The 23,281-nt window shown below is 54.5% G+C and overlaps 1 protein-coding gene across 1 annotated transcript in view; it reads right to left on the bottom strand.

Moving 5' to 3' along the window:
- Positions 1 to 8,086: 8,086 nt before the first annotated feature.
- LOC140208071 (uncharacterized) overlaps positions 8,087 to 23,281 on the bottom strand; it is a 52,328-nt gene continuing 37,133 nt past the window's right edge. Inside the window, exons 9-13 of the mRNA XM_072276596.1 lie at positions 22,463 to 22,555; positions 21,258 to 21,425; positions 19,425 to 19,526; positions 13,770 to 13,878; positions 8,087 to 12,141 (exon numbers count right to left, since the gene is read on the bottom strand). Coding sequence (XP_072132697.1) covers positions 13,793 to 13,878; positions 19,425 to 19,526; positions 21,258 to 21,425; positions 22,463 to 22,555 — 449 coding nt within the window. The 3' untranslated portion in view covers positions 8,087 to 12,141; positions 13,770 to 13,792. The remainder of the gene's footprint in view (positions 12,142 to 13,769; positions 13,879 to 19,424; positions 19,527 to 21,257; positions 21,426 to 22,462; positions 22,556 to 23,281) is intronic.

The following is a 23,281-nucleotide window of genomic DNA, read 5'->3' as shown; positions in this document are numbered from 1 at the left end:
ATGCCAGCATTAATTTCAAGGGGACTAGCATATAACGGCAAGGATGTGATGTTGAAGATTTAAAAAGCACTGGCGAGGCCTCACTTGGAACATTGTGAGCAGATTTGGTCGGCTTATCTGAGAAAGGATGTGCTGAAACTGGAGAGGTTTCAGAGGAGATTCACGAAAATGATTCCAGGATTGAATGCCTTGTCATATGAAGAGTGTTTGATGGCCCTGGGCCTGTATTCACCAGAATTCAGAAGAATGGGGGGTGACCTCACTGAAACCTATCGAAGGTTGAAACGCCTTGAATGAGTGGATGTGGAGAGGACCAGAGGATCTCAGAATAGAGAGGCGTTCTTTTAGAGCGGACATGAAGTGGAATTTCTTTCGCCAGTGGGTGGTGAATCTGTGGAATTCGTTGCCGCTGGTGGTTGTAGAAGCCAAATCGTTATCTATATTTAAAGGCAGAGGCCGATAGATTCTTGATTGGTCAGGGCATGACGGGATACGGGGAGAGGGCAGGAGACAGAGGCTGAGAGGGAAAACCGATCGGCCATGATGGAATGGCAGAGCAGACTCAATGGGTCGAATGGCTTAATTCTGCCCCTATGTCAATTGATCTTAACGCCGTATGCCGGCCACCTTACAGAGGGAACGAGAAGTGCAGACAGAGTCTATGTATGGCCTGAGATGAGTGCACAATACTGCAGTTTCTTTCTGTCTTAGCCCACCAGAGAACCATTGCGAAAACGTGGTATCAGTCGCTGGGATTGTGGCCGTTCACCATGAGAGGGCGCCAAGCAGAGGGCTGGCCGGCGGGACGTCCAGTCTGAGAAGGGACAAGAAAAGGGGAAGAGGTGGGGAGGAGGAGGTGCTGGTGGTGGTGAGGGGGGGGGGGCTGTGAGATGCAGCTGTCTCGAGGAGAGGCGAGCCTTCAGATGTGGGCGCGTGGACTGTGGCCGTGGTGTCTGTCCGCGGAGGAGGCGTCCGTCTGATGTGGCTTGTGTTAGGTCTGGCCACGAAGCCTTTGTGAAGACGGGAGGGTTGGCAGCGCATAGCAGTCAAAGGGAGGGGCCCAGAGAAAGAGAGAGAGAGAGAGAGAGAGGGGATCAGGGAGAGAAAGAGAAAGGGAGGGAGAGAGGGAGAGAGAGAGAGATGAGGGGCGAGAGAGAGGGGAGGGAGAGAGAGAGGGGGAGAGAAAGTGGGAGGGAAAGAGAGAGAGGGAGGGATAGAGGGAGAGAGAGAAAGATGAGGGGAGAGAGATAGGGGAGGTAAAGAGAGAGGAGAGAGAGGAGGGAAGACAGAGACAGAGTGAAAGAGAGGAGGCTAGAGGGAAAGAGAGTAAAAGAGGGGGCGAGAAAGAAAGTGAGACAGAGAGCGAGGGAGAGAGAGTGAGAATCGAAGGGTAGGAGTGTGTCGAGCGACCGGGAATAGGAAGAGAAAGAGGCCGAAGAAGGCGTGGAAGTGACCTCGAGCAGCTGGCAAGTGGAGTTTAGAATATAGAGCAGAGAACAGTGCGGTGCAGCCAGGCCCTTCGGCCCACGCTGTTGTGCCGACCATTCAACCCGCTCCAAGTTCAATCTAACCCCTCGCTTCATTTATCTCGCACCCATGTACCTATCGAAGTCTTTCGTAAATGTCCCTAGTATATCTGCCATCCTGGATGGGAGCTCCACGCACCAACCTCTCCCTGCATTATGAACCCACCTCAGTCATCCTCCCCACCCCTCACTCTCCTCCAAATTCTGTGCCCTTGTGCTCGGCATTCGCCGGACTGAGAAAATGCCTTTGCCTGTCCGCTCGATCCAGGCCTCTCATCATTCTGCGCCCCTCCATCGCATCGCCCCACATCTTCCTTCTCTCCAAAGCGGCAAGGCCCGAACTCTCTCATCCTATCTTCATATGACATTGCCTCCGATCCGGGGTGGTGGGGGTGGGGGTGGCGCATCCTGGTAAATCTCCTCCGCTCCGTTGCAGACGCTTCCGCACTCTTCAATGCTGAGGCGACCAGAACTGAGCGCCAAACTCCAAGTGTGGTCAAACCACCGGTGAATATAGCGCTGCGACATTACCTCGCGGCTCCCGAACTCAATACCCACAGTCGGGAAGGCCAGCTCGTAATATGCCTCGTTAAACACCCTATCAACTTGAACGGAAACTTCGAGGGATCTGTGGACCTTGACCCCAAGGTCCCGCTGTCTCTCCACACCGCTAAGAATAAAAACCCAGTGTTCTGCCTTCAAACTCGACCTTCTAAAGAGTATCACTTCACCCTTGTCCAAGTTGAACATCCATCTCCGGATTTCTCAGCGCAGCTCTGAATCCTGTCAATGTCCCCCTGGTAGCCTATGGCAATCGTCAGCACCATCCGCAACAACACCAAACCCTCCCGGCGTCTGGAAGCCAGCAAACCCACCCCGCCCTTCCACTTCCTCATCCAGGTCCTTTTGTAAGGATCACGAAGAGCCGGGTGAATCCGGGTGAACCCTGCGGCTCGTCCGCCTCCAGGCTAGAATGAGCTCCATCTGCGGCCGCCCTCTGCCTCCTCTGGGCCAGCCAACTGCATTCGGATGAGGATGAGGACGAGGCCCTGCGTTTTGGGAGGTCAGATCAGAGGTAGACGTGGTGGTGAAGAAAGCGCTCGGCACACTGGCCATCGCACTCGTTTCTTTACTCTCCATTGGACGGAAATAGGCCCAGTGTCATCGAACACTCATCATATGTTAACCCTTTCATTTCTGGGATCATTCTCCTAAACCTCCGCTGGGTGGGGCACACACTTCTTTAGTAAGGGCCCCACAACTGCACACAATGCGCCCAAGCGTGTCTGACCCACGCTTTATAAAGCCCCGGCATCATGCCCTTGCTAAAAATCCCCGGTTAGACCACGCTGAGAGTAATGTGCTCAGTTCTGGTGGCCTCGTTGTAGGATGGACAAGGAGGGTTTAAGACGACAAGACCATAAGGCGTCGGAGCAGAATTAGGCCATCCAGCCCATCGAGTCTGCTCCGTCTGTCCATCACGGCTGATCCCGGATCCCACTCAACCCCGTACACCTGCCCTCTCGCCATAACTTCTGACGCCCTGACCGATCCCGAAACGGTCAACTTTCGCTTTAAATATACCCTAGGCCTCCACCGCAGTCTGGGACACAGATTCCACAGATTCATAACTCTCTGGTGGAAAAGAAAACCCTGCAAATGTCTGCAACTAAATTAACTGCAAGGTGGTGCGTGGAGACATGCGTGTACTTTTTGATCATCAGTTGACTCGGACTGAGGACAGGAGATGGAAGGTTATGAGGCTGTCGACGTTGCACTTGGCTCACCGCGTTCCGTTTTGGCGGGCCCTGCTGCAGGACTGATGCCACTCAGCTGGACATGAGTGCAAGAGGGAGGTGGATGAGAACTCACCGAGTTCTGGAGAGGGCTCTGGCGGGTTGGGACTCGATTCCTTTTGGAGTGGGCTCTCACCCAGAGGACGGTTCGTATTTGAACCGAGCGGCCGGAAGAAGTGGTCGAGGCAGGAGCTGTGAAAAGGGGAGATGGCCCAAATGCGGGCAAATAGGGCCCAGGTCAGATGGGAATGTTGGTCATGGACAACTTTGGGGGAAGGGCCCATTCTGTACTCTATAATTCAATGACACTATGTCCAATATCTTCTACACCCCCCAAGCACAACCTTTCCAAATCCTGGGCTGTTCTACACTAATTTAGTTCCATGCCCCTCCCCATAGCCGAGTCCGTCAAATCCCGGCGTCATCTTCATCAACCTCCCTCCTCACTTTTTCGTGCTCCGTGACGTCCTCCCTACAGCGGGGCGGCCCAACTTGAACGCGCTGCTCCAAGTGTCTCGTACAACAGCAGCAGGACGTCCCAACTCCTGTGCTCGGCGCTCTGAGCCTGCCAGAGGCCGGCATGTCAATATCGGAATCAGCATCAGGTTTATTGTCACGGAAATGTGGAGTTACGGAGAACTACAACGCAGAAATAGCCCCCACCCCCACTCCCCGGCCCATCTAAGTCCGTGCCGAACCCACCGATCTGCACCCGGACAGCAGCCCCCCATTAGCCCCCCCATTCATGTTCTTATCCCAACTTCTCATCAAGGTTGAAATGGAACCCGCTCCAGCCACTCACTGACTGTCCTTTTCGCATTCTCGCCGCCTTTCGAGTGAAGATGTTTCCACTCAGCGTCCCTTCAGACATTTTACCTTTCACCCTTAACCCCATGACCTCCAGTTCGCGTCGCACCCAACGCTCAGCGGTGAAATGCGATGTTCTCGCGAGAGCAGAACGGTGCCAGGCATTTAAAAAAAATTATTGGGGGAAATTACAGCGGGGTAAAAAAAAAAGGTGCATGATGGGAATTGGGACGTGGTTCACGGGCCTTCAGAAATCCGACGCCAGAGGGGAAGGACATCTTCCTCAAAGGCTGAGTGCACGTCTGGAGGCTCCTGCACCTCCGACCGAATGGTGGCAGAGTAATGGAAAGAGGGCATCTCCCAGTTGGCGAGAGTCCTTCATGAGGATGGTCGCGGAGTACTTGCTGACGCAGGAGAAGATGGGACAAGGTCAGCGTGGTTTCCTTAAGGGGAAATCTTGCCTGCCAAAGTTGTTGGAACTCTTGGAGGAGATTACCCGAGGGAGAGATAAAGGGGATGGAGTGGATGTTGTATATTATGGACTTTAGGAAGAGGGCGTCTCCTTCAAGATGAATGCCACCTTCCAGAGGCATCCCAGTTTTCAAAGCAGGTGGAGAAGGTTTGGGGTCTTGATGGCCCCCGGCTGTGTCTACGGCCCTTTGCGACCCCTTACGATCAGGCGCAATGGCACCTCCGTCCGAAAGGGCGATGTAACCGGTCACCATTTTCCCCACTGTGCATCTGTGAAAATCTGCCGGTCCTTGGAGACGCACCAAATCTTCACAAGTTCCTAAGGCCTCCGTCGCCGCCCTGCCTAGTCACCTGCGACTTTCGGGGGAACCACGTGCCTGTACGCCGAACACCCGTTCGGTTCTACAACGCTCCCAGCCCCGGGAAGAAATGAACCCTCCGTCGGCTCCAAAAGTTCCGCACTGGCCCGAAACCGCGCATTTGGCTGAGCGGGACAGAATGCTGGGGTGGTGGTGGGGGGGGGGGGGCTGGGCGGGGGGCGAAGTCCGGCCTGGCCACTTCCTGCACCCGTCCCTGCGCGCTGGACCGACCCCAGCCTGCGGGGTTGGTTCTGGGGATCCCTCTCACCGCGCTGCAGAGCGCCGAGAGACTGCTCCACCCTGCGCATCCGAGGGATCCCCTGGAGCGTTTTAACCCTTAGAAGCCACAGGAAGTAAACCTGGAAACCACCCACATCCCTTGTGGGCACAACACGACGCTTGATGTGTTTTGACTTCTTTGCCTCTGTACTGCGAGGCTCGGGAGATCCCGGCCTCGGGGGCGGGGACCCCCGTCATTCCCACGCTCCTTCGGCCCAGCTAGTCCGTGCTTGCCAGGCTCTCCCGGTCCCCTGGGCACTCAGCCTTGAACGCACGGCTTTCCCTCGTGGGTCCGGTGACAACCCCTCCCTCCACATCATGCGCCGCCCCAGTTCCCTTGAATTCCCCCCCCCCTCTTTTCCCTGCACTCCACTCGGTCTCCGAGACCCCACCCTCCGCTGCACTCCTCCCCATTTCCGTCACGGAATCTCTCTACCCGCTTCTGTCACCCTCCCCTTCCCCTACGACCCCTCCCGTCCCCGTCACTTCCACCCTCCCCTGCATCTCTCCGTCACCCCGTGGCTCTGCTTCCCGTGAGCCCTCTCTTCCCCACAGTCCTGCTGCTGTCCGTCACCCGCTCCGCCCCACAACCCCCTCCCCATGACTCCCTCCTCTCCTCCGCGCCGCTTCCCGTCCCTGACATCCCTCTCTCTGTTTCTGTCACCGCACCTTCTGTCTCGCCTACCACCGCACCATCTCCGTCCGTGACTATCTCAAGCCCCTGCACACATCTCCATTTCCGTGACCCCTTCATGCCCATGCACCCCACACGATTTCTGTAATCCTACTGAGATCAGTAAACCTTATCCGAACGGACAATAACGCGTTCCCACTCTTTCCCCAACTCCGGGCACTGATTCTATCCACTGCACTTCCAGAGGGTTCGCCGAAGCCTGTCAAGATGGGGCAGATCCTCCTAAATGTGTCGTATTCAATGCCCTTCTCAATGAGCAACGACGTCCATCATTTTCACCCTGTTGTGGAAATGTCTACTACCACAGGGCGCTGAGGCAGAGAGGTCACTGAGGAACAGTGTGAGGGAAATGGATTAACGTCAGTGGGGATACAGTCAGTGACACAGGATGCAGGGGGAGAGGGGTCACTGAGGGACGGTGTGAGAGAGCTGGATTAACGTCAGTGGGGATACAGTCAGTGACACAGGACGTGGGGGAGAGGGGTCATTGAGGGACAGTGTGAGGGAGCTGGATTAACGTCCGTGGGGACGCAGTCAGTGACACAGGACGCTGGGGGAGAGGGGTCACTGAGGGACGGTATGAGGGAGCTGGATTAACGTCAGTGGAGATACAGTCAGTGACACAGGACGCTGGGGGAGAGGGGTCACTGAGGGACGGTGTGAGGGAGCTAGATTAACGTCAGTGGGGATACAGTCAGTGACACAGGACGTTGGGGGAGAGGGGTCACTGAGGGACGGTATGAGGGAGCTGGATTAACGTCAGTGGAGATACAGTCAGTGACACAGGACGCCGGGGGAGTGGGGTCACCGAGGGACAGTGTGGGGGAACTGGATTAACGTCAGTGGGGACACAGTCAGTGACACAGGACGCCGGGGGAGAGAGGTCGCTGAGGGACGGTGTGAGGGAGCTGGATTAACGTCAGTGGGGATACAGTCAGTGACACAGGACGCCGGGGGAGAGAGGTCGCTGAGGGACGGTGTGAGGGAGCCGGATTAACGTCAGTGGGGATACAGTCAGTGACACAGTGTAATGGGAGAGAGGTCCGCCAAGGGACAGGGCGAGTGTTCTACAGAAAATCGCAAACATCTGACCCACCCGCCTGTCTCCCCGAGGGGAAATGGAAAATAACATGTACGCATCGTTGCTACCCACATCCGTCGACTGTGATCACCGCTGGCAGAATGCAAAGTGCGCCGTCGGGGCTGCGGGAGCACAGCGCATGGGAAAGGACCGGACGGGGTTTTAGGGTGTGGAGAGCGGGGAGGGGGGTGAAACTGGCCCTGCCCAATGGGATCGGAATGAACACAGATGCTGGAGGGATACAGGAGGGTTGGGAGTGCGTTGGCTGTGGGGTTTGGGGAGTGGAAGGATATCAGAGGGGTGACTAGGCGGCGTTTTTGGGTGTTGGTGGAGACTGGTTGGACATGGAGGAGGGACGGAATCCCCGAGACGGGAAAAGGTTTAATGGAAGGAGCGGCTCATGGAGGCGCGGAGGGTACATCGGTAGGGAGGAGGTTTCAGGCACGGGAAAGGGGCCTAGGGAGCGAAGGGATGCGAAGATGGGAAGGAGTGTACGGGAGGCGTATGTGTCATGGAACCGGGAATGGGTCGTAGCGGGTGGAGGGGAAGACAAAGGTGGTTGGGTTATCACGGAAAGAGGGGGAGATCGAGATAGGTGCAGCGGAGAGAGGGATGGGATTCAAGGCAAGGAGCGGCTTATGGAGCCGTGCAGAAGGGCGCATGTAGGGACGAGGTAACAGCGACGGGACGAGGCATAGAGGAGGGAGGGGCCGCGGAGACGGAGGAAGGGTCACGGAAAAGGGGAGGAGCTGTCGCGGAGGGATGGGAACTCAAAGGAAGCTAGGTTATGGGGGGTGGGAGTGGGAGATTGAGCGTGGTGTAGAAGGGGGAGGGGTTGCAGTGGTTTGTAGGAGAGGGAGGGGCCAGGGAGATGAGCAGGGGAGGAGGAGAGGGAATGATGACAGAGGAAGGAGGCTGGGAAAGGATCATAGAGACGTGAGGGTGTGTGTGTGCATAATACGACGCGAGTCTCAGAGACAGACAGAGGATAGAGGTTACGGGAAGGACGAGTAAGTCACTGTTTAAAACACCCCTACCCGCCTTGCATGGAATATCCACTGCTTCCGTTCAGCTGCAAGTGAAAATATATTTTATTGTTGAAATACAAAAAATGTGATTCTAAAGTTACAGGTAAACATTTTGTAAAACGAAGAGGCATAAAATACTGTTCAAATCCACTGAGACATCTTCTGCATTACAGTCATCCGCTTTTTCGTTTTAGACGCCGGGGGAGAGGGGTCACTGAGGGACGGTGTGAGGGAGCTGGATTAACGTCAGTGGGGATACATTCAGTGACACAGGACGCTGGGGGAGAGAGGTCACTGAGGAACAGTGTGAGGGAGCTGGATTAACGTCAGTGGGGATACATTCAGTGACACAGGACGCTGGGGGAGAGGGATCACAGAGGGACGGTGTGGGGCAGCTGGATTAACGTCACTGGGGATACAGTCAGTAACACAGGACGCTGGGGGAGAGGGGTCACTGAGGGACGGTGTGAGGGAGCTGGATTAACGTCAGTGGGGACACAGTCAGTGACCCAGGACGCCAGGGGAGAGGGGTCACTGAGGGACGGTGTGGGGCAGCTGGATTAACGTCAGTGGGGATACAGTCAGTGACCCAGGACGCCAGGGGAGAGGGGTCACTGAGGGACGGTGTGAGGGAGCTGGATTAACGTCAGTGGGGATACATTCAGTGACACAGGACGCTGGGGGAGAGGGATCACAGAGGGACGGTGTGGGGCAGCTGGATTAACGTCAGAGGGGATACAGTCAGTAACACAGGACGCTGGGGGAGAGGGGTCACTGAGGGACGGTGTGAGGGAGCTGGATTAACGTCAGTGGGGACACAGTCAGTGACCCAGGACGCCAGGGGAGAGGGGTCACTGAGGGACGGTGTGAGGGAGCTGGATCAACGTCAGTGGGGACACAGTCGGTGACACAGGACGCTGGGCGAGAGGGGTCACTCAGGAACGGTGTGAGGGAGCTGGATTAACGTCAGGGGGGATACAGTCAGTGACACAGGACGCCGGGGGAGAGGGGTCACTGAGGGAGCGTGTGAGGGAACTGCATTAACGTCAGTGGGGATACAGTCAGTGACACGGGACGCTGGGGGAGAGGGGTCACTGAGGGACGGTGTGAGGGAGCTGGATTATCGTCAGTGGGGATACAGTCGGTGACACAGGACGCTGGGGGAGAGGGGTCACTGAGGGACGGTGTGAGGGAGCTGGATTAACGTCAGTGGGGATACAGTCAGTGACACGGGACGCTGGGCGAGAGGGGTCACTGAGGGACGCTGTGATGGAGCGGGATTAACGTCAGTGGGGACACAGTCGGTGACACAGGACGCTGGGGGAGAGGGGTCACTGAGGGACGGTGTGAGGGAGCTGGATCAAAGTCAGTGGGGATACAGTCAGTGACACGGGACGCTGGGGGAGAGGGGTCACTGAGGGACGGTGTGAGGGAGCTGGATTAACGTCAGTGGGGATACAGTCGGTGACACAGGACGCTGGGGGAGAGGGGTCACTGAGGGAGGGTGTGAGGGAGCTGGATTAACGTCAGTGGGGATACAGTCAGTGACACGGGACGCTGGGCGAGAGGGGTCACTGAGGACGCTGTGATGGAGCGGGATTAACGTCAGTGGGGACACAGTCGGTGACACAGGACGCTGGGGGAGAGGGGTCACTGAGGGACGGTGTGAGGGAGCTGGATCAACGTCAGTGGGGACACAGTCGGTGACACAGGACGCTGGGGGAGAGGGGTCACTGAGGGAAGGTGTGAGGGAGCTGGATTAACGTCAGTGGGGACACAGTCAGTGACACAGGACGCTGTGGGAGAGGGGTCACTGAGGGACGGTGTGAGGCAACCGGATTAACGTCAGTGGGGATACAGTCAGTGACACAGGACGCTGGGGGAGAGGGGTCGCTGAGGGACGGTGTGAGGGAGCTGGAATAACGTCAGTGGGGATACAGTCAGTGACACAGGACGCTGGGGGAGGGGGTCACTGAAGGACGTTGTGAGAGAGCTGGATTAAAGTCAGTGGCGATACAGTCAGTGACACAGGACGCTGGGGGAGCGGGGTCACTGAGGGACGGTGTGAGGAGCTGGATTAACGTCAGTGGGGATACAATCAGTGACACAGGGCGCCGGGGGAGGGGGTCACTGAGGGACGCTGTGAGGGAGCTGGATTAACGTCAGTGGGGACACAGTCAGTGACACAGGACGCTTGGGGAGAGGGGTCTCTGAGGGACGGTGTGAGGGAGCTGGATTAATGTCAGTGGGGAGAGAGTCGGTGACACAGGACGCTGGGGGAGAGCGTGCAATGAGGGACGGTGTGAGGGGCTGTATGAACGTCAGAGGGAATACTGTCAGTGAAACAAGACGGGTTACCGAGGGACGGTGTGAGATAACTGGATTAAACTCAGTGGAGATACATTCATTTTTTTCAGTTCCAGTATGAAGTTTTAACAGTAAGAGAATTGCATCTGTCACACACAGTTGCCGGCTGATGAAGGCAAATGATTTTTGTCAGACGGCAGTAGACACAGCCCCAGTTTCATCCTCCCCATCACTCGGGATTTGAACGAAGCTTTTTGTCACCATCATGGCGGAACTGGGTTGACCCTTTCCCGGCAGACCGAGGGATGATTTGTCTTCAACTCAGTTTGGCCGCACGATCCTGTTTGGCAGGGAGCGGTGTGGGCGTGTTCAAGGGGGTGGGGAGGGGGGGTCTCACAGCCTCTTCCCTCCCGGGGTCAGTGACGGGACTGTAGCCCGTCCTCCGGGTCTCATCTGGATTGCGCAGGCATTTCGGGGATGCGCGGGCTGTCGAAATGCCGGACCGGGCTGGGCAGGACGGGCAAGGCGGTGCGATGGAAGCTCATAGCGCGGATCAGCGCCGGGCAAGCGTTCAAACAGTGGGGATGGTTGGAGAGGGCAGAGGGGGTAACGCGGCGGATGCGGAATGCGTGGATTAACCCTGGTAAGCGCGGGGTGGTGGAGAGGGGTTCTCCCGCGGACTCGCGGCTTGGGCAGTGGGGCAATGCAGTGAATACGGATTGTGCAGACTAACTCAGGAAAAGAAGGGGGTGAGAGGGCGGCGGAGGGGGGGGGGTTGGGGTGGGCGGGGGCGGGTGGAGTGCAGGGTGAGAGTTTGTACACATGCACCCAAAGCAGCGAAGGTGTCGCTGACCGGGACACCGAGGTGTTGATGGTGGGGAGGGGAGTGGGAGGGAGGAGACGAAATGTTTGTCGAGGGGCGGTGGCGGGGCGCCAGCAGTCTTCCTCCGATCCCCTCGTGGAACTCTGGACGTTCCGGATGTCGAGGCCCCTGGCTAGGCAAGTCCGGAGGTCGAGGTCAGGAGGTTGGTGAGACTGGAGGTTGAGGCCCCGAGATCACATTCCACAGGTCGGTGAGCCCCCAACTCGAGGCCCGAAAGTCGAAGCCCCCGGACCCGGAGATCAAAGTGCGTGCTCAAAGAGTCCTGGGGTCGATATACCCAGAGGTCGGCAAAGCTCTGAGCCGTAGCTGGAGTCCGGCAAGTTCAGAGGTGGAGCCGCTGGTTCGAAATGTCAGCTGGTTACTCCGCTCAGGTTGGGCCCAAATCCACGGCGGCTCGCGGGGCGTGCATAGTTCGCCGAAGATCGGAAACCACTGGGCGGAGGTCGAAGTCCAGAAGTCGAGATCCTGTGAGTGGCATGTCCGGCGACCGGAGGGGCGAAGGTCAAATCTCTCTGGGACAGCTTGCCCGGAAGTCCTGGAGGCCCGAGGTCTGCGAGGCCGTGAGTCCGGGGACATAGACTGAAGGCTGGAGGCCGGAGGCGGCCTTGACCTCGGGCTGCAGGCCCGACTGTGTGGGTGAGATGGCGGGAGGCTGTGACAGGGGCTTGTTTCGCTGTGGGTTTCAGTCGGTGATTTTTTGCGGTCGTAGTCTCAGGAGCATTGTGGGCATGCTATGCTGGGGTAGCGGGGGTGAGGTGACACTCCCGGGCTGCCCCCGGCACAGCCTTAGGTTGTGTTGGTGCTTGAAGCAAACGAGGCGTTTCGTCCAGTTTCTTTGTTTTTCGCTGCGCACTGGAATTTGAGTCTTGATCGGAAGTCCCGGCCGCGGCCCTCTGCCGCGATCTCTGGCCTTGGGAAGGGAGGAAGGAGGGGTCAGGGTTAGAATTATGGTCTTCCACCCCCACCTCACCATCCCACTCAACCGCCGATTTCCCCCACTGCACGCCCCAGTCGCCAATGGCACGGCTCAGTCCTCGTTCCTTGGGGGCAGTGGGTTCCTGACCCAACGGGACCCCACAGACGCAAACGGGACGCAACTATGCAGCAGGAAAATTCCAGGCAGCTTCTCGAGTCGGTTGCCTGGTCGGCACAACGCTGTGGGCCGAAGGGCAATGCGCTCAGACGTACGTTCCTACGCTTCGCGGCGTAAAAACAGGCCCGCGCATTAGCAATTAACCAATTAAATGAAGCCCGTATACCTTCCGTCCCCCGCGCATCCACGCGGCTGTCTAACAGTCCCTGAAAAAAAAAAAACAGTCTCTGGCCACCATCACCCCTGGCGGCGCGTTTCATTCGCCCACCCACCCTCAGTGCGAAAACCTCGCCCGGCCCACCCTCTTTGAACTTTCCGCCTCTCACTTTAAATGCGTTATCCTCTGGCGCCAGAGGGGGCGGTAGCGAGCAATTAATACCTGTACCTCTTATAACCGTATAAACCTTAATCAGGCGCCGGCACCGCTCCAGAAGGAAACGACCAAAGTACGCCCTTTATTGCTCACAGACAGCAAGCACCCTCTCCAAAGCCCCCACACCCTTCCTGCAACGGGACGACCAGAACCGCACACGAGGCTCCAAGTGTGGCCTGACCGGCTGCAGAGTCACTTCCCGACCTTTGTACTCGCCGTCCCGACCGATGAAGGCAAGCGTGCCGTACGCCTTCCTTCGCCCCTTGTCTACCTGTGCGGAGAGTCGTGGGCGTGGACACGCCGAGATCCCTCCGTACATCAACACCGCTACAACACCTGCCATTCCATGCGCGTTCTGTTCATTTACCTTTGACCTGCCCAAGTGCAACACCTCTCACCAGGCCCGCTTGAACTCCAACGGCTATTTTTCCCGCCCGTATCTGCAACCGAGCTGTATCCCACTGTTTTCCACAGTCCACAGCACCACCAGCCTTGGTTGCGTCTATGAAAGTACTGACCCACCCGTTTACTTTATCATCCGTTTCATATATAGCTCCCACTACATCACCCCCACAGTCTGTCCCCTCCACTTTATCGCCAGTGTGGGCACCGAGGACTCCCGGGACACGGGTCGGACACGGTGTGGAGCTCCCTCTACATCACCCGCACAGTGTGTCACCCCCACTTTATCCCCAGTGTGGGCACCGAGCGCTCCCGGGACACGGGTCAGACACGGTGTGGAGCTCCCTCTACGTCACCCCCACAGTGTCCCCCCCCCCCACTTTATCCCCAGTGTGGGCACCGAACGCTCCCGGGACACGGGTCAGACACGGTGTGGAGCTCCCTCTACGTCACCCCAACAGTGTGTGCCCCCCTCCACTTTATCCCCAGTGTGGGTACCAAGCTCTCCAGGGACACGGGTCAGACACAGTGCGGAGCTCCCTCTACATCACCCCCAGAGTCTGTCCCCCCACTTTATCCCCAGTGTGGACACCGAACGCTCCCGGGACACGAGTCAGGCACGATGTGCAGCTCTCTCTACGTCACCTTAATGTGTCCCAAGCTTACTCACCGGAGAAGGATTCGGCGGGTACCTCAAGAGAAAGTATAGGCCCCAATGTCATCGTAATCACTCTCGGACGACTCCTCGAACTCCTGACTTGTCACAGGACAGGGCACAGCTGTCAACATACAAAATTGAACAGATTCTGAACGATGTGCTATGGAAGTTTCCTCATTGGTTGCATCAGGGTCTGATCAGCCAATCACGTGGCAGCAACTCAATGCATAAAAGCGCGCAGACACGGTCAAGAGGTTTAGTTGTTGTTCACACCGAGCATCAGAATGGTGAATAAATTTGATCTGAATGATTTTGACGGTGGAATAATTGTTGGTGCCAGACAGGCTGGTTTGAACATCACCGAAACTCCTGAACTCCCGAGGTTCTCACGCACAGCAGTCTCATATAACTGCATAGCTATCCATGCTGTTATGAAGGCCGCAAGGCAATGACTATTCTTCATTAGGATTTTGAAGTGATTTGGCATGTCAACAAATAAACTCAAAAACCTCTTTAGATGTACCGTGGAGAGCATTCCGAGGCTGCATCACTGTCTGGTATGGGGGGGGGGGGTGAAATCGGTGGAGGGGTTGCTGCACAGGACCGAAAGAAGCTGCAGAGGGTTGTAAATCTAGTCAGCTCCATCTTGGGCAGAAGCCTACAAAGTACCCAGGACACCTTCAGGGAGCGGTGTCTCAGAAAGGCAGCGTCCATTGTTAAGGACCTCCAGCACCCAGGGCATGCCCTGTTCTCACTGTTACCATCAGGGAGGAGGTACAGAAGCCTGAAGCCACACACTCAGCGATTCAGGTACAGCTTCTTCCCCTCTGCCATCCGATTCCTGAATAGACACTGAACCCGTGAACACTACCTCACTTTCTTAACATGTATTATTTCTTGGTTTGACTTTGCACGATTTTTAATCTATTCAATATAATATAGTAATTGATTTAATTATTTATTCATCATCATCATAATAATAATTATTATTATCATCATCAACTTATTTTTCCTCTTCTATATTACGCATTGCATTGAACTGCTGCTGCTAAGTTAACTAATTTAACGACACATGCTGCTGATAAAAAAAAACCCGATGCTGGTTCTGATTCAAGAGTTTGCAGAGAATGGTGCGAACAAAACAACAAAAATGAAACATCCGGTGAGCAGCTGCTCTGTCGCCTTTGTTAATGAGAGAAGTCGGAGGCGAGTGGCCAGACTGGCTCCAGCCGACGGGAAGGCGACCGCAACTCAATTAACCGCGCGTTACAGCAGTGCTGTGCAGAACAGCATCTCTGGCTGCACCGCACGTCGTAGCCTTGATGTGGACGGTCCACGGCAGCAGAAGCCGACGAGTCTGCAGTCAGTGGCCGCTTTTAATTCAGTATTGCGGGGGGCGGGGGGAGTACCTAATAAAACTGCCACTGAAACTAGAATGCATATTGCAATAGACAATAGGTGCAGGAGTAGGCCATTCGGCCCTTCGAGCCAGCACCGTCATTCACTGTGATCATGGCTGATCATCCACAATCAGTACCCTTCTCCTGCCTTCTCCCCATATCCCTCGACTCTGCTATCTTTAAGAGCTCTGTCTAACTCTTTCTTGAAAACATCCAGAGAATTGGACTCCTCTGCCTTCTGAGGCAGAGCATTCCACAGAACCACAACCCTCTGTGTGAAAAAGTTTTTCCTCAACTCCGTTCTAAATGGCCTACCCCTTATTCTTAAACTGTGGCCTTTGTTTCTGCCCCCCCGCCCCCGACATCGGGAACATGTCTCCTGCCTCTAGCGTGTCCAATCCCCTAATAATCTTATATGTTTCAATTAGATTCCCTCTCATCCTTCTAAATTCCAGTGTACACAAGCCCAGTCGCACCAATCTTTCAATATATGATAGTCCCGCCATCCTGGAAATTAACCTCGTGAACATACGCTGCACTCCCTCCATAGCAGGAATGTCCTTCCTCAAATTTGGAGACCAAAACCCCAGACGATACTCTTGGTAGGGTCACACCAGGGCCTTGTACAACTGCAGAATGACCTCTTTGCTCCTATACTCAATTCCCCTTGTTATGAAGGCCAATATGCCATTAGCTTTCTTCACTGCCTGTTGTACCTGTATGCAAACTTTGAGTGACTGATGATCAAGGACACCCAGATCTTGTTGTACTTCCCCTTTTCCTAACTTGACACCATTCAGATAGTAATCTGCCTTCCTGTTCTTGCCACCATAGTGGATAACCTCACATTTATCCACATTAAACTGCATCTGCCATGAATCTGCCCACTCACCCAACCTGTCCAAGTCACCCTGTATTCTTATAATATCCTCCTCACAGTTCACACTGTCACCAGCTTTGTGTCATCTGCAAATTTGCTAATGTTACTTTAATACCTTCATCTAAATGATTAATGTATATTGCAAATAGCGGCGGTCCCAGCACCGAGCCTTGCGGTACCCCACTAGTCACTGCCTGCCATTCTGAAAAGGACCCATTAAACTCTACTCTTTGCTTCCTGTCTGCTAACCAGTTTTCTATCCATGTCAGTACCCTACCCCCAATAACATGTGCTCTAATTTTGCCCCCTAACCTCCTATGTGGGACCATATCAAAGGCTTTCTGAAAGTCCAGGTACACTACATCTACTGGCTCTCCCATGTCCATTTTCATAGTTACATCCTCAAAGATTTCCAGAAGATTAGTCAAGCATGATTTCCCCTTCGTAAATCCATGCTGACTCGGACCTATCTTGCTACTGTTATCCAAATATGCCGCTATTTCATCTTTTATAATTGACTGCAGCATCTCACCCACCACAGATGTCAGACTAACTGATCTATAATGGCCTGTTTTCTAATTCCCTCCTTTCTTAAAAAGTGGGTAACATTAGTTACCCTGAAATCCGCAGGAACTGATCCTGAATCTATAGAACATTGGAAAATGATTACCAATGCGTCCACGATTTCTAAAGCCACCTCCTTAAGTACCCTGGGATGCAGACCATCAGGTCCCGGGGACTTATCAGCCTTCAGACCCAACAGCCTATCCAACACCATTTCCTGCCTAATATAAATTTCCTTCAATTCATCCATTACCCTAGGTCCTTTGGCCACTATTACATCTGGGAGATTGTTTGTGTCTTCCCTAGTGAAAACAGATCCAAAGTACGTGTTCAACTCGTCTGCCATTTCCTTGTTCCCCATAATAATTTCACCTGTTTCTGTCTTCAAGGGCCCAACTTTGGTCTTGACTGATTTTTCCCTCTTCACATACCTAAAGAAGCTTTTACTATCCTCCTTTATGTTCTTGGCTAGCTTACCTTCGTACCTCATCCTTTCCCCCCGTATTGCCTTTTTACAGACTGAAACGTGTCTGAGGAAAGCGCTATAAACACAAGATATTCTGCAGGTGCTTGAAATTCAGACTAGCCGACACAAAATGCGGAAGAAACTCAACAGTATCTACGCCCATTTGGCGCGCTCCTAAGGATTATTAAGTTTGAAACCTTTTTGGTGGGTGCTGAAATGTCTAACCATGAATGGAGATCCAGAAAACAAAAATGGCGCCGGTCTGGGATGAGGGGATGATTTTGGATTGTTGAAGGGAATCAGTCCTCAGCCGTGCGGACTGGAAATTTAGTATGAATACCAGCCTCGAGAGGAGAAAACATGAAAAAACAATACATAGAACATTGAACTTTGTAGCACAATGCAGGACTTTCGGCCCACGACGCTATGCTGTCTTTTCCCCTACTGGATCTTTTTATAAACATAGAAACACAGAAAACCTACAGCACAATACAGGCTCTTCGGCCCACAATGCTGTGCCGACCATGTCCTTAACTTTAAACTACCTAGGCTTACACATAGCCCTTTATTTTACTAAACTCCATGTACCTATCCGGGAGTCCCTTAAAAGACTCTGTCGTATCTGCCTCCTGCACCGTCGCCGGCAGCCCATTCTACGCACTCACCACTCTCTGCGGAAAAAAAAAATACCCCTGATAGCTCATCTGTGCCTACTTCCAAGCACCTTAAAACTGTGCCCTCTCGTGCTATCCATATCAGCCCTGGGAAAAAGCCTCTGACTATCCACACGATCAATGCCTCTCATCACCTCATACACCTCTATCTGGTCACCTCTCATCCTCCGTCGCTCCAAGGAGAAAAGGCCGAGTTCACTCAACCTATTCTCATAAGGCACGCTCCCCAATCCAGGCAACATCCTTGTAAATCTCCTCTGCGCCCTTTCTATGGTTTCCACCTTCCTTCCTGTAGTGAGGTGACCAGAACTGAGCACAGTACTCCAAGTGGGGTTGACCAGGATCCTATGTAGCTGCAACATTACCTCTTAGCTCCTAAACTCAATCCCACGGTTGATGAAGGCCAATGCACCGTATGCCTTCTTAACCACAGAGTCAACCTGCGCAGCAGCTTTGAGTGTCCTATGGACTCGGAGCCCAAGATCCCTCTGATCCTCCACACTGCCAAGAGTCTTACCATTAATACTACATTCTGCAATCATATTTGACCTACCAAAATGAACCACCTCACACTTATCTGGGTTGATCTGCCACTTCTCTGCCCAGTCTTGCATCCTATCAATGTTCCACTGTAACCTCTGACAGTCCTCGACACCATCCACAACACCCCCAACCTTCTGGACATCAGCAAATTTACTAACCTACTCTGTATCTCAATAAGTTTTTGAAAAAAAAAAACGAACCTACTAATTAACCGGTGGTCTTTGGACAGTGGGAGGACACCGGAGCACCCGGAGGAAACCATCGTGGCCACGGTGAGAAGGTATAACCTCCTTACAGACAGCGTTGTGCTGACCACTGCGCCTGCGTGCCGCTCCTTTCCGAATAGAAAACTAACCCTTCCCCTCTTGTTGGAGACGGTGTTCGCCTTGCACTTCAACGCACCCCCACCACCACGGTCGAATTGCCTAATACTAGAGGGCATGCATTTCAGGGCTAGAGGGGGAAAGGTCAAAGGAGAGTTAGGAGGCAAGCTTTGCAGAACAGGAGAGTGGGGAGTGCCTGGGTTGTGCTGATCTTGGCGGTGTTGGAGGAGGATCCGATAGAGGCGTTGAAGAGGCTGATAGACAGACACGTGGATGTGCAAGATGAATGTAAGGATGAGGACAGTTTGCGGGCAGAAGAGACATGTCAGATTTTGAATCATATTCGGCGAAGAATGAGCGGGTGCGCTAGGGGTCTGTCCTTACAGTGCACTGATGAACGTTTCAGCATGATCTGTTGCCGCTCCCTGGCCCAGTTGACACGTTGGGCCACGTGGCCAAGTGGTTAAGGCGTTCGTCTAGTGACCTGAAGGTCGCCAGTTCGAGCGTCAGCCCCGGCAGCGTGTTTGTGTCCTTGAACAAGGCACTTAACCACACATTGCTCTTGTGTCTGTGCGAGGAGTGGCGCAGAGTTCACAGACTTCCTTGTAAGGCTTAGCTCCCGACTATCTCCGACGCAGCCCTCTCATGGTCTGAGTCGACGTTCCCCCTCCCCCCTCTCCCCACCCCTGGCCCAGTTGACAGTGGAAGAAACAATAACGCAGCTTTTGGACGTTGTTGGTGTTGGCAACAACGCGGCGATGAGGGAGTAGGGGATGGGGAGTGGGGAAGCAAGAGGGTCAAAGGTAAATGGCTATACCGAAAGAGCTGGTCTGCGGCGGACAGTGCGAGTCAACGTTCTCGTACTCCTCGACGGGAAGGGTGCTTGTCGAACTCTGCATCGCATTCAAGGGAGCGACCGCTGCAAGGTAAATGAAGAAAGAGAAACTTATAGCCCGTGAGGGGTGACGAGGGGCGTGACGACAGCACAATCGTTGAATATGTCACCGTCAGCACACCGGAGAATGAGGAGGTAATCGATAGAACCTACGGCGACGATTGTCACCCGAGGTTGCTGGAGGCAACCAAAAGCGGGAAAGGGAATAGGCAGACATTTCGGAGTACCTCTTGTGGCCGTTCACCTCCATAATAAGTAGACCACCCGCTGGAGGAAAGGGCACGAGCTGCCGGGGAAAGTCGCTGCGACCAGATATCTGGCACCGAGTCTGCCTCTGTAGCTCAGAAGAGAAGTGGGGTGGGGGGAGGTGGGATGAAGAGGACTGCAGTAGGGGTAGGGGATTCCCTAATTCGCGGAGCAGACACGAGATTCTGTGGACGTGAAATAGACACCTAAATGGTAATTTGGCTCCAAGGTGCCAGGATCGAGGAATGTCTCGAATCTTGTCCACGGCGTCCTGAATCGGAGGGTGCACAGCCAGAGGTCGGACAAGGACGACGTAGGTCGGAAAAGGGACAAGGTGCTGAAGAGGGAATAGACGGTAGTAGTATCTGGGCTGCTGCCGGTGCCACGGGTCAGTGAGGGAAAGAACGGTATGGTTTGATAGATGAATGTGTGGCTGACGAACTGGTGCAGGGGCCAGGGCTTCAGATTGGGGGGGGGGGTCTCTTCTGGGGGACGATGCGACCTGTGCAAAATTGCAGTCAGTGGATGAGCGTAATTGCGACATGGTGTCGAAACCGAAAAGGGTGATGAATACTAGACTGAAGGTGTTATATTTGAATGCACGCTGTGTTCTGCATAAGTGCCTTGTAGCGCAGTTAGAGATTGTCAGGAATGCCGCTGTCAGCATCACAGACTCGTGGCCCGAAAGATTATTTTTCTGAGCACGCTGGATGCAAATTGAATCGAAAAGCAGGCAGGTAGGCGGGTAAGGGGTGGGGGTGACTCCCTTAGTCAGAAATGATATGAAATCCATTGGAGGGAAGTGGAATTGAATCGGAAGGTGTGGGATCATTGTGGGCAGAGTTGAGGAACAGCAGGAGTGAAAAAAAAAAGGCCCTGTTGGGAGTTTCTTCCTTAGGCTGCCGAACGGCCACCAGGATGTGGGCTACAAAGTGCAACGGAAGATAGAAAGACGCGCCATAACGGCAACGTCACGCTAGTGATGGTGGTGGTGGTGGTGGCGGGGTTTGGGGTGGGTTTAACACGCAGGTAAGATTGGGAAGGCTCGGATCGTCCTCGCACTATCCCTCAGTGACTGCACTTCCCTTCTGAAACTGAGCACTGAAAGGCTTCTGTAAGACAACTGGACCAGAGGAGAAAGGATTGGAAATAAACTCTTCGGCCTATCGGGTCTACCCTGCCATTCCATCATGGCTGAGTTAATATCCCTCTCCACCCCATTCGCCTGCTTTCTCTCCGTAACGTTTGCCACCCTTGCTAACCAAAAGCACATCAACCTCCGCTTTAATTTTACCCAATGACGGCCTCCACGGCCGCCTGTGGCAGTGCACTGCACAGATCCGTCGCCTCTAGCCAAACAATATTCCTCTTCATCTCTTTTCTAAAACGGCACCTTACTATTCTGAGGCTGTGCCCTAAACTCACTCGCAATAAGCAAATCCTGTTCGTGCCCGCTCCATCTAGGCCTTTAGAGTTCGACTGTCTTCCCTTCCTCGAACGGTTTCTTACCCAAGCGATTCGGCTCCATCTCGCCCTTCCTCGTGGCGTCCGCCGCCTCCTCCACCTCCTCCTGCTCCTCCTCCTCATCCGTATCCCGCCGCGTGTTCTCGTACCACTCGCACGACGACGTGCTGGAGGACTCCGCCGACTTCTGTCGCTCCAGCTGGCCGCGTTTCCCTACGAGACAGACGGAAGGGAGAGTTCACGTCCCTCGGCCGTCCCCGGGTCATCGGACAGTACAACAAGGGGGCTCGGAACACAGGAGAGTAAAACACAAGGACAGGCCCCGGAGCCAATTAAACGAGAACTCCAGTCGCTTCTGTCCAAGCAACGTCCATATCCCTCCACTCTCTTCCAACCTAAGAGACTCCGAGATGTAGCCGGAGTTTGCAGCCGGGCTGTCGATGTCGCACCGTGATTGCGTCACTACAGAGCCATCCGTGTCATGTTGTTTTTGAGTTTTTAATATGTTTTTTGGTTTCAAGCTCTCCGCCATCTGTACATTATTTTTTTATAATTTATGCCTTATGGGGTTGAGCGGGACCCGGGGATCAGTCACGAGGGAATGGTGGGAGTAGACTCGACTGGTTGAATGGCCTAATTTTGCCGCTGCGTCTTCTGCTGTAAAACAGCGGACCTGACACCGGCCGCCGTGGAACACCACTAGACACCGGCAGCCAACCAGAAAAGTACCCCTTTCTGCCCACTCTTCGCCGCCCGCCCGTGCTACTACCTTTACTGTACGACATCCTGCTAGCAAACGAGGCAGGCGGGGCGGGGCGGGGCGGGGGGTGGATGAGTTTCCCACAGGGGGAGCCTCAGGCCTTGAGCCTGCCCAACACATCAGAGATTGTTGTTCCCTGTGAGGCTGAGAGTTGGGGTTGTGGGGGGAGGAACTGGAGGAGGGACGAACCTAGGCCTCGTCACTGTGGAAGACACCAACAGTGTGCCGGGAATTGGAGAGAGGCAGGGGCAGAAATCAGCGACCAGAGAGGCTTGTACAGCCGTTGCACGACTTCCTAACTCCGGTACTCAACGGCCCGGCCGATGAAGGCAAGCGGGCAGTACGCCTTCTCTGCCGCCCTGCCCACTTTTGAGGTCATCTTCAGGGAGATAATGGACTTGGACCCCGAATTCCCTCCGCGCATCAGTGCTGTCCAGGGTCCGGCCCATTGATTCTGTTCCACAGAAAGATATGATGCAATCTGGCTTACGTCGGGAGCTGAGTTTTCTCGGGGCATGTTGGCCGTCCTCTGACGAGCTGCTGTGTCCCTCCGCCATCCTGCCGCGCCTGCTCGATCCCCGACCTGAGAAAGGAGCAAACTTTAGGGTCACTGTGATCTCCCCCGTCTCCTTCACCCCCTTCTTTCCCGTCTTCGCCTCCCCTTCTCTCACATACACCACTCCGCGTCTCTGTGACCACTCCCCCCACTCTTCCCTTACGTAATCCTCCTCTCACTCCGCCTCCGTGAACCCTCTCCCTTCCCGTCTCCGTCACCATCTTCCTCCCCATCTCCGTCATGCCGTCAATCACCTACACTGGTGGTCCCCAACCTCCGGGCTGCGGACCGATACCGGGCCGCGAAGCATGCAGAGGTGCAGCGGGAGCCGGAGCGCACCCAGCTAATCTTTAAGAAAAAAAGCCGAAGTAAACAAACTAGTTGATTAGGTACCGCCCAGAAGCCAGTCTTCATTGGCGGAACTGAGGTGGAGAGGGTCAATAAATTCTTCGGCGTTAAGGATTGACGTTTCTATCTCTGAAAAGATCAGAGGATCTGCCCTGGGACCAGCACGTAACTGTCATTACAAAGAAACCACGGCAGCGCCTGTACTTTATTAGAAGTTTGCGTAGATTTCAACATGTCACCTCGATACTGACAGCCTTGTCTTTTCGGCTGGCGTTTAAATTGACCAAAGAATGGAACAGCTAAAGGCTCCAGCGCCCTGGAAAGAGGAGTGAACATCACGTAGAGCAAGCGAAATCGGCAAATCGTCTCTGATCTGGGCCGACATTTACGTGCCGGGCGGCACCT

The sequence above is a fragment of the Mobula birostris genome, chromosome 13 (genome assembly GCF_030028105.1).
Source record: "Mobula birostris isolate sMobBir1 chromosome 13, sMobBir1.hap1, whole genome shotgun sequence".
Taxonomy (NCBI): domain Eukaryota; kingdom Metazoa; phylum Chordata; class Chondrichthyes; order Myliobatiformes; family Myliobatidae; genus Mobula; species Mobula birostris.
This window is presented reverse-complemented; position numbering and strand designations above follow the sequence as displayed.